We start from the raw sequence: 12,841 nt of genomic DNA on the forward strand, positions 1-12,841 counted from the left end.
ATGACAATTCGATATGTAGCGTTGTCAACGATAGGATTCAGTACCATAGGAATAATATTTAGCGGTTTGACTTTTTTGAGCGTGAGTCATATGTATTTCATCTTTTCATTGCATATAGCTGTTCATTGCATTAGTTACGTAATTTATGTGTGAATATCTTAATTAAAAATAGTAGAAACATGTGAGACGATCTTGTTCGCCTGCAAATTGATTGCCTTTAATATCGTTTGCCAATAGTTCGTTTGCGCATAAAAATTATTGCCTACAGCTCGATTACATGCTCTGTCTTAAAAACACAAATTATGTTTTAAAATACAAAATTTTCTATTTAAAAACGATTGAATTCTCTTTTAAAACAAATTCTCTACTTTATAGCAAATTATTTTTACTTAATTTTATATTTGTGCGCAAAAACAAGCAATCTAACTGTAAGCAATAATTTTAATGCGCAAACAAATTGTCGGCAAAAATATGTAGGCAAAGGATGTTGTAGACAATGAATTTGTAAGCAAAAGAAACCATCTTGTTCGTCGTACAAACGCATTTAATATTTTATGTAATTAGTATTATGAAAATTAAATAAATAGACACGACTTAGACATTACATAATTTACTATAAAAAAATTAAAATTATTTTATTAATTTAGAATTGTAGATATTGTGACCAATTTTTTTCTTCCTATCATAAATACAATCTAAATTTTGTATTACTTATATTAAAACATTATCTTGCATAGCAACAACCATTAACTATAAAAACCCAATTTTTTGCCATTGCCGCATCCGCACTTATAGAGGTTTTTATCTGCGCATGGCCAGCTGATTATTTATTGCGTATGGTAAGGCATACCAGCCATATAAAACATAAGAAAAGGCATAAAAAGAGTTTATATTAAAATAGCAATTAAAAATCAAAATTGTAATAAATTAAAAATAAAAATATAAAATATGTATAAATTTTAGAATAAACATATAAGTGATATATGATTTCTTTTAATATAATTGATACGATCTATAAACATATTTTTATCTTGTGAAAAAAATACACATTATATTAATGATTGTGTCTTTATTCTGAATAAAATCTTTTTATAATGTTTTCTTTATTTTAATATTTCAGAGCAATGACATTGGTCATGCTGGTTATGAATCGTCATGGTACAGTAAAGATATATCTTTACAGAAGAATTTATTATATACTGTGTCGAGATGTCAACATCCTGTAACTCTAACTGTGCCATGTCTGTTACCGACTCTTTCACTTAATTATTATGCCTCTGTAAGTTTATCTTAAATTAGAATATTCATAAGAGTTATTCTCAGTGGTTTAATTTTCAATAATCTTGGATGTAATAATGAAAAGTGTTAAAAATATATTGATTTTCACCTCGAAGTGTTAAATAGACTAAGATAGTCGGTGATCTTTATTTGCACAATTCTAGTTAGAATAATGGTTTTGTAATTATTAATGTATATACATGTTATGTCATTTCTTATTATTTTAAATTCTAGCAATATTTTCATTCCTTCTCGAAAAAATTATTATTGTTTTCTGTCGTTTATAATTTCAAACAATGATTTTTCAAGATTCATTTATTTTACACTTGGTGGCGAAAATCAATATTTAATATCCTCTTTTATTATTTTTTTTCAACATAATAATTTCTTATATTTATATATAATCTTAAAATAAACAATGATAGATTAAAATATTATTTGATAAATAAGATGTTTGTGTGGATTTATAATAATTTATCATTATTATTTATCATTATTATTTATCATTATTAAACATTACTGATATTTAAAATAATAAAAATTATATATTTACATGTAACAGTTTTTATCAACTACATTTTCCTATTTGACAACATTTCGAGCAATGCTTGCTAAGAAAGATGGACTGCAAATGTAATCTACTGTATGTATTATATTTTTTTAAGAATTCTATTGTATGTATTATATATTTCTATGAAAAAAATTGACGAACTAAAGTTGCAAATATTTTAAATCATAGGGTAGATCGAAATAATTCCGTCAATTTCAACTTTAAAGTAATGTGCAAATTTACAATGGTAAACAATCTCTCTTTGTTGATAGTCCTCGTAAAAGTTTACCAGCACTTCTTCGCTTCACAAGTACCTCTAAGGATTTCTTAATTATTTCTTAATTATTAAATTCTTAAAATTATTTTAAAATAATAATCACAAAAATTTTTCACAAAAAACAATGATCTGTAATGTTTTTCGTTAAAAATCCTGAGACCTACATTATCCACTGGGAATTCAATACGGAAACATTGACAAAATTTACATTTGTCAATGTTTAAATTGCAGCAAAAATATAATTACAAGTTAAAAAACAACTCTTTAGATTTAATTTAGTGCATAAATTTGTAATTTATAAACTTTAAAACAAGTAAAACTTAAACAAATCAACAATAGAATGCTTCACACTTTCAATACCCATCTAAAAACAAATTAATAATCTTTTATAAAAAATTAATTATAACAAAATTTCAAATGAGATCCACATTATCAGATTTTTTCTTTCTTATATATTTTATAATAAAATATATGTTAATAGATAATAAATACAATTTATAACTATATGCATAATTTATTTTCGGGAGTTTGTATGTGTCTGCCCAATTCATTATTTAATACATGTCATAAAATGTATTTTAATGGCTATTTACATTAAAATCGATATCGCCTTTTGAATGTACATATTTTAAAATACAAGTTATCATATTTATTTATTTAATTATGGATTTGGATTTCATGCTCATCGGCATGAAATCTATAATTCAATCAATAAGATAATATGTATTTATCATATGTATTTATCATCAAGTTCCGGATCATTTATACATATACAATTATTTCTCTCTATTAAATATTAGAAATAAGTTAATATATCAAATTGTTATGTTGAATTGTTTTAATTTTTTATAATAAAAAATAACATTTCTATGTCATATATTTATATAGAATATTTTATTTGTAAAAATTTTTAATTATATTATTATATTAACACATTAATCATATTAACTATATTATTCTAAAATTTTTATTTGAAGAGAATTTCGTTTACCCACAAAATAATTGCTTACAACTTCATATTGCACACAGCGCATTGTATACGTGACGTATGACATATTGTATCAGCCCATTGCAAACGCGATTACATGTACCTACGTGACCGTGTATTGCACACACGTCCATGCTGCTTACGTACACATTGTAAAACTTCTCTTCATGTGGAAAGTTGTAAACTCATATCAAATCATAGAATGGACCTCGTTTTGCCTCACCGAGCAATGTGATGGATCTCAAATCTAATCCACATAGAACCGCACTTCGAATAAAAAGTTGAAAATCCTGCATAAAATACCGTACAATTATAAACGTTCTTTGTTACAATGTGCATGTATACAAAATAATTATGTACACAATCCGATCATGTGCGCGATACAGTTATGTATGCAATACGGTTATGTGCATTCGAAACTGCAGTAAGGAATCGTTTTGTTAACAGAATTTCGCCGGTTCATTGTCCTTTTTTTCATCGAATTTTCTTAGAAATTTTTCCGAATACTGACTCATACAATAATTTTAAATTCTAACGTGGAATTAGTGTAAAGAAACGCAATATTATCCTTATGATGGATTTATTGTACCCACCTATAGCCTATATTGCACTATCCATCTATTTCCTTGATGTGAAACATCAAATCTTCCCTTTTCTCAAAATTATATACAAAAGTCTTGCGAGCGTGAAATTCTTATTTCCAATACAGGGTATCATTTCAGTGAAACATATGTTACTTTCTGAATACTTCCTTCCTATCGCAGACAGGATATACACTTATAAAATTACTATGTAGAGTACAATGAAGAACGTTATTGCGCGTTGAAAGTCTATAAGTTAAAACTGTTTTATTGAAATTTGTATAGCGATATAAAACTACGTTATATAGAATAATAAATAGATTAAGTAACATAGAATTTCTCGGTAATATGTGAATAGATAGGATATATATTGTATATTCGAGAAATCTCTTTTTAATAGATCTCTTACCTACTGATATTTAGAATATCTAAACACCCTAAGTACGTAACATTTTTTAGAAATTATACAGAAATCTTACTATGCATACATATTTTTTTTAAAGCTTTTATAGGTAGAGAACGTTACTCTTTATTCAAACACGCAAAGCTGTTCGTTTTTCACATACATTGTATTATCACATCATAATAATTTTACGTATACCTCACGCGAAACGGAAAAACGCAAGAATACATGTTCTCCTACAGTAACTCCCCTTTACAGTAACACCCTTTCATCATATTATTGCAAACACATGGAACGTATCCATTAAGCAACGGCTCGCAAAAGAGTTTTCATTCCCTATAATATCAACTTGCAGTACATTTATAACATACACAGCATTTATAACATACACAGCATAACTTCAGTCATGCGAAAAAAAGTGATGCTAAAAGAAGTAATCTCCGCTGTGAAGTTAAGTGTGTTCCCAATTTGGTGTTGGCCTTTACCACAAGATGCGACAAAATTTAAAATGTTTTGTATGACATTATATCATTGTTTGAGTATAATTGTAACGACAGGTCTAAAATTATCATTAATATACGGTATCACAAATCATCTTGATGATCCTCCTGTGTTAGTAAACCAAATTCTTATATTAAGTAGCATCATTCACACGACTTTTAACTTTATTTTTCATATAACTCATTATCATCATATACAGGTAATTAATATTTAACATCAAAAAATTTACGTGCAAATTAATTACAGATTCACATTTTACTACTACATTTTATATGTATCAATTATTTCAAATAATATTTGCAGATTGCTACTTTTGAAATAGTAAATTTTTGCAATGTGATGAAACCTCATGAAGAAGTTGTGATCCAACGATACATTGATAAATGTATTATATTTCATGGCACATCTATATTTATTTTTTACTGGCTTACGTTCATAACTATCGCAGTGATACCTGCTTTACAATATCAACCATTTCCAACATTGGCCGAATATCCATTTGATGTATCTTATCAACCAGTAAAAACAATAATTTTTATACAACAATCTATGGCCGGAATAATGGTAGCAGGACAATTATGTATGAACGTTTATATGGCAATGTTGCTTTGGTTTGTATCCGCAAGATTTGAGATACTGACTGAAGAATTAAAAAAAACTGCAAATGTCTATCAATTGTTTGAATGTATTAAAAAACATCAAAAATTACTAATGTAAATATTACAAACATTACCTTACATAAGAATAATCTAATTAGAAAGATTTAAATAATCCTATTGTATACATTTATTCAGTTATGCAAAGGAAGTTACAAATGCTGCTCGTCCTTTCGCATTTACAACTATATATTGTAGCACAATTAGCTTAATAGTAGTCTTTCTTTTGCTCATTACTGTAAGTATATGTAATATTATAAAAATATATTATACTTGAATATTTTCTTCTTTAAATTTGTACGTAAATCAGGAATCACAGTAGTGTCTCGGCGCTAAGACAAGCGCAGCGACCCTGCCGTGTTCCTTTACGCGAGACTGCGAGTTGTGGGGGACCGAAGTGTATAAATATGGTCATCAAATATACTCAATTTTATCGTATCCTTCCATCGTATCCTCCATTATAATATTTTTATGTACTTATGTAAAAAGAAGACATTACAATTACTTAAAAAAATTTAGTATATAAGAACATTAACATGAAATAATGTATCAATCAATTGTTTTAAACAGCATCAACCTATAGCACTAATATTCCAGTTTTCCGGATTGGGTGTAATAGGAATAGCAGAAGTATTTATATATACTTGGCCAACAGAACATTTGATGTATACGGTAAATAACTTATTACATTTTGTTATAATATAATTAATTTTATTTTAAAATATGTTTATTAACTAGAGTAAAAACGTCGCACAAACAGCATTTTATATACTCAAAAACAATCATTTAATTGAAGTATGGAAATGTTTGCAAATTATTATAATGAGAAGTCAAAAACCAATAACAATGTCAATACCTTGCATTTTGCCCGAATTATCTCTTAATTACTTTACATCGGTAAGATCAAGTTCTAAGTTAATTTAAAAAATTAATTAAGTGATTTGATAACACATTATTTATATTAATTATTTGACATTATTCTCTTCCTCTCTCTCGCTCTTTCTTTATGTATATATGTATATGTGTATATGTATATATGTATGTATATTATATATACATATATATACATAAATGTATATTTGTATTAAATATTTATATTTATATTTATATAAAATTATATATATATTAATATATTATATATTTTAATTATTCTTTTAAAAATTAATTTTCAATTTAATAATCATATAAATATCATTTTTTTATATATTATCTTTATATTTTATAAAAAATTTACTTTTTTATTAATGCAAATAGAATTTAACTATATTTATTGTTATATGTTGCAGTATCTTTCAACTATACTCTCTTATTTTACAACTCTGCGAGTAATGATGGACGATGATAATAATTAAATATAAACACAATCGAAATACTTGCTTTAAATCATTAATCATTATCGTGCACAAAACAAACTTTTGTAGTTATATTGTATAATATAGTATAATTTAGTTAAATATATAAATATATAAATACGATTTCAAACTATGATCAATAATTTAAATTTATTATTATTTTTAATTTAAATAATACTAATATTAAATAATTAAATAATTTTGTATATAAAAATTTAATTAAGAAAATAATAATAATTTAAATTATTGATCATAGTTGTTATCATAGTACTAATAATAAATGTTACTTTAGAGATTATGTTATTTGATAGACAGTTTGATATAATATTTACCACATTTCAATTATTACTACTTGCTATTATTTTGAAAACAATAAAAATAGAAAATATATTATAATTCTGCATTATAAATGTTATACATTACAATAATAATTTTGACATATAATTTCTTGAATGAAATACTAGAAGTAGCATTAATTTTTTTAACAAATTAGTTTTACAATTATTACTGATGTAAAGAAGTTCATCGATAATTTACTTTAATTTTCCTTTGATCTCATTCTTGTACTATAATAATTCACGCAGTCAGTCATTTAAAATTATAAACAAAAATATTTAAAATATTTAAAAATAATTAAAATGATATTAAAAACAAGACCGTTTATGTTAAATACATTACTCTAAATATGAAGCGCCATTACGATTTGAATGTTGATTATTATATATATTCATATAACTGAATTAATTTCAGAAATAATAATCTCTCGGTGATCTAAAGACTTAGGACGCTTGCACGGAATACAAGAGGTAATATTTTTCGCAATAAATTTATTACAGTTTTTTAAGATTAAATTTGGGAAATTTAAGGATTATTAATATTTCAGATTGCGTTGAAAGTTCGACAACCATATCGGCACGCAATTATCATTTCTGAAATTAATTCATTTATATGAATATATATAATAGTTCAAGATCTTAACATTCAGATCGTAGTGGCACTTCGTATTTAAAGTAATGTATTTAAATTAATATTTACTCTAAAATATATATTAATCATTTTCAAACAAAAGTAAAAACTAATTGAAAACTTAAAGCATATAATTATAATTATTACAGAGTATGTTACAATTATTACAGAGTATCATTAATAATTTAATATATGTGTAAAAATATAATATAAATTTATTTTTCATTTATTATATTTCTTATTATTGATTTTCCTGTTAGAAAATTATATAATATTAAAATATTTTGTATATATATAAAAACTAACTTGCTTAATTCGAAATTAAGAATGTTTATTATGATATGAAGAAATGTAGATATATGACAGTGAGTTTTTTTATTGTTTAATAAATTATTTAACAAAATATTATAACATATTATATCATAAATACACATTTCATTCTTATTAAAACAATTATTTTATTAATTTAATACGAATATTTATTGATTCTGCGTGTACAATATAAGTAACCTACAGATATGATGCAAGTAATTTTTCTGTCAATGTCTTGTAAAAATCATACAGTTGCAGAATATATATCAAATAATAAATACCAAATAATAAATACCAAATTGGCTGATCCTCAAAAAGTTAAGGCTTACTTATATAACTATCAGTTATATAAGTAGCATATCTAGTCTTGAACTCATCTAATAATTCAGATTTCATATTCTAAGAAAACAGTAATTTTAATGCAACGCAATTATTATTCAAAAGATATCAATATTCAAAAGAAGATCAATAACCAAACATTCCGGGAAAAAAAGTTTATACATAATTATATATATTTATATTTAATTATATAAAATTATATATAATTATATATGAAATTTGGTCATTTATATATAGACATATATAAAAGAATGTATAATTATATTGTATATAATCATATATGAGATCATATGTAACATATTTTTGCTATACATGAATAATATACCAATATACGATCATATGAGATCATATATGGCATATTTTTGTTACATATGAATCATATATGGATAAATTGAAGTTAACTTAATTTTATCTAATTACAAGCTTTTTCTCTCACAAATATATTCAATATATAACTGAACAAACACTACTGTTAATTTTTTGCTATGCACTATTTCAAGACTATAAAAAAGTCTTTATTTAATATACACTGAGAAAAAAATGCTGTTGATTCAATTAAATATATTATGGGCTAAATAAAAATGATTATTGAAATAATAATTTATGTCAATAAAAATATACATGAATTAATCATTACGTTAGTGACAGCCCGTAATATAGACTTTAATTGAATCAACAATATTTTTTGCTTAGTGTAGTATAATAAAGACCATTATGTGTAATAAAAGGATATTATTTTTTTATATACACAGAACTTTAGATGCATTTGCTTCTAAATTTTTTATTTCTCTTGTCATATAACATGCGTTATATAAAACGTAATTATCAATGTTTATAATACTAGTAATATAACTTCAGAAAATGCAAACGTACTGACGTACATTTAATAACAAATCAATGTATATACATCCCTCCTGTATTTTATTATTTCCTTTTCTCTCTCATAATTTCTGCCACATTATAGTTTCGCACGCATCGCTCTGTCAGAGAAAACTACATTTTGCTTTAAAATATAAATGAACGCAACGTAGTTGTTAATTTAAGTGTTTAATATCACGCGATGTTTCTTCCCTTGAATTCTTGAGGAACGTTATTTATAATACTTTAGTCGAGTGTGAATCGTAATAAAGTGCGTTATTTTCTATCTCTAATACACCACGAAATTATTATTGTTATTATGACAGAAACATTAACATTAGAAACGATTATTGCCTTCTTAAAAGTAGATCTAACATTTGCATGTTGTTGGCCACTTCCGATGAAGGCAACAAAATTTCAAAAAATTCGTGACAAGATATTTCGGTCGTTATGTTGCTTAAACAGCATCATAATGTCAATATCATTAATATATACAGTAATCAAGAAATATGATATGTTTGTTGTGATGAAAGTGAGCTTAGAACTGACCGCCTTTTTACAAATTCCAATACAAATTACATTGTTCACACTTCAAAGTGACCATTTACAAGTAATGTGTTTTTGAATTTATTGTGATTTCAATTTATTTGTGCCATAGATATTATAAAATGATATAATATAAATCTATAAAAATTAAATTTAAATAATGTAAAGAATTAAATTTGTGCGATATAGCTTATAAACAAATTTTTCGATTGTAATTGTAACCAGTTTCCAAGAAAATTAAAAAAATTTTTTAAATAAGATTTTGTTTATTTATTTCAATCTTTTACGATAAAAATTGTTAATATTATTGGCATTTAAAAAACAATTTAATATCAATTGCGTAAATACATATGTAATATACAATATGTATATATAATTCACTATATACACGACATTTTTAAAATTTATTCTTTTAGGTTCTAAAAAGTGAAAAAAAATACTTTTTTTTAAACTTTGCATAAATATAGAGAAATCCAACATACACGTCATAACAATAAATATAAAGTTATCTATTGCCAAGAATCGAGGCATTAGATTATCTGAGTTCTCATAAAATCTTAACCATTTTTCTAGATTTTCTAATCTACTATTATTGTTCATATATTCAAAATATATTTTACGAATGACATTAAAAGTCTTTCCTTATAAAAAACAATTAAAAAATGAACAAACAAAAAATGTATTGTGAAATTGTAAATTGGTAGACTTTTTCATATTGTTTGTTCTTAAAGTATTCAGAACTGCAACATATTTTTCCACTTTTTCGAATTTATTAAAAAAGTAATTTTATCATTTTTCAAATGTTATAAAGCATAAATAAAAATTTCTCAATAAAGCCATCACTCAATTGAGTCTATCTCAACTGATTATCAATTTCATTGTACCATTTATAAACTTTTGTCTACTTATACTTGTGTTTACTTTGTTTCTAAATTTAAAAAATTATTTAACAAAATTAACATATTTTAATAATCGCACTTAAAAATGATTATTTTTAAATAATCTTTTTTAAACTCTTTCATTAATATCACGGAAGAATATACAAGGAGTAATATGCATTTAATACTAATATTTAATACTATATGTTATATATGAAACAATTCAAATTAAATTATTATATTATACCTATATTTGTGCAAAGTTTAATTAGACAAAAGCTTAAAAAGTTACAATTAAAAATATATTTACGAAATAATGTCATTTTGACAAAAATATTTAGCTGATGTACAACCAAAGATTTCTTTTGCTGACTCCGTCATTAATGAGAGATTACATAATATACTTATGCAGATCATAATATACGAAATGGAAGATTATATTCAGCAAGCAAAATCAGAAGAGAGGAATATATTTCAGCGATATATCAACAAATGCAAATTATTTTATGGTACGGCATTGTGTTTGATAACCACGACAGCTATAATAATGTGTTTCGGACCATTATTGATGACTCAACCCTTTCCAATCGAAGTTGAATATCCATTCATTGTAAATAAACAACCACTAAAAATTATTATTTACTTGCATCATATAATGGCTGTATACCAAAGTTGTGTGCAAGTATGTAGCAACGTCTTCGTAGCTCTTCTGCTTTGGTTCATAGCAGCAAGATTCGAGATTCTATCCCACAAATTTCAGAAAATTACAAGCATCTCAGAATTCATAATCTGTATACAGCTGCATCAACGGTTATTACGGTAATATATAAATTATGTAATGCATTGCCGCATAATATCTTTTTTAAAACTAATTATATATTTGTATATTTAATATAAATAAGTGAAAAAGAATTATATATTCGATCAAAGCTAGTCTTGGTGCCAAATAATATTTTTTGTATTGTTTTATAAAAAATTTTACAATTTCTAATTCAAGCAAATTACCAGGTATACAAATATGAAATGACGATTTTTTTCCCAAAAAAAACATGTTAAATTCGGAAGAATGATAAAAAGAGATTTATTCAAATGCTTCAATATGCTCCATTGCTAGTTACACATTTTTCCCATCTTTCGAGCAATTTGATATCACGCCAGTAAAAATCTTCCCCTTTTGCCGCGAACCATTCATCGAGCCATTTTTTCACATCTTCGTACGAACTAAAGCACTGCTCAGCAAGTGCGACCCATCGATGCAAGCAAGTGGTAATCGAAAGGAGTCAAGTCTGGCGAGTAAGCCGCACCGTGGGGTAAAACTTTCCAGCTGAGTGCTTCCAACGTGTCCCGAACGGTTTTGCCGTAAGTGATGGAGTATTGTCAATGGAGAAAAATGACCTTGTGTTGCCTCTTTTGATATTCTGGTCGTTTTTTAAGCAGCGAACGGTTCAAATCAATCAATTATTATTGATAGCGTTTGGTATTAACCGTTTCGCCAGGTTTCAATAGCTCATAATAGACCACACCCTTCTGGTCCCACCAAACACAGAGCATCGTCTTCCTGCCAAAGCGATTCGATCTTGCGGTCGATGTGGATAGTGCGCCTGGATCTACCCATGATTTTTTGCGCTTGGGATTCTAAAAAAAATCCACTTTTCATCCCCAGTAACGATACGATGCAAGAATGACTTTCTTCTGTATCGTTCGAGCAAAATTTCATATGTGTTTTTGCGCCTCTCCATCTGTCTCTCGTTCAATTCATGTGGCACCCATCTGCTGAATCTTTCCTATCTCTCGTAGGCGATTGGAAAGCTTGTTGACTAACGCTCAATTGCTCTGCGAGTTGTTTTTGTGTTTGTGAATCATCTTCATCCAGCAATGCTTGCAATTCCACGTACTTTTTGGGTAGTTTTCCGTGTTTCTTGTCTGCAACATCGAAATCTCCAATTTTGAAACGCTGAAACCATCATTCACACGTTTTTTGCGATGGAGCATGTTTACCATAAGCTTCACCAAGTAATCGGTATGATTCCGCAGCAGTTTTTTTCAAATGAAAACAAAAAATTAATGCTGTCTGCGAATGCTTATTTGGTACAAATTTCGTCATCTTAAACACAGCAACACAATACTATGCAAACACTTTTCAATCAAATCATTTTGCGCGTTTGACACTTGTTGATAGTACAATAGTAAAATGGCGTATAATGTTAAATCTTTATACTTCACACTGCATTAATGCGCCATCTGTTTCTCAAATCGTCATTTCATACTTGTACACCTGGTAAAAGCGTGTCAGTTTTAAAACACGGGCTAAAACTGAAACTGGATTATGTTATATCACAAATTAAATTGGTAAATA

The 12,841-nt window shown here is 26.1% G+C and overlaps 2 protein-coding genes across 2 annotated transcripts; both read left to right on the forward strand.

Annotated features, from left to right (window-relative positions):
* LOC105621973 (odorant receptor 4-like) lies at positions 1 to 1,915 on the forward strand. The gene is made up of 4 exons (XM_012203405.1): positions 1 to 81; positions 738 to 839; positions 1,121 to 1,279; positions 1,841 to 1,915. Exons 1-4 carry the CDS (start codon positions 1 to 3, stop codon positions 1,913 to 1,915), a joined length of 417 nt encoding a protein of 138 aa, XP_012058795.1.
* Positions 1,916 to 5,156: 3,241 nt separating this feature from the next.
* Positions 5,157 to 6,586, forward strand: LOC105622067. Its single transcript, XM_012203502.1, has 4 exons — positions 5,157 to 5,189; positions 5,805 to 5,906; positions 5,973 to 6,131; positions 6,521 to 6,586. The coding sequence occupies exons 1-4, from the start codon at positions 5,157 to 5,159 to the stop codon at positions 6,584 to 6,586; spliced, it is 360 nt and encodes a 119-aa protein (XP_012058892.1).
* Positions 6,587 to 12,841: the final 6,255 nt, after the last annotated feature.

The sequence above is a fragment of the Atta cephalotes genome (genome assembly GCF_000143395.1).
Source record: "Atta cephalotes unplaced genomic scaffold scaffold00039, whole genome shotgun sequence".
In the NCBI taxonomy this organism is placed as follows: domain Eukaryota; kingdom Metazoa; phylum Arthropoda; class Insecta; order Hymenoptera; family Formicidae; genus Atta; species Atta cephalotes.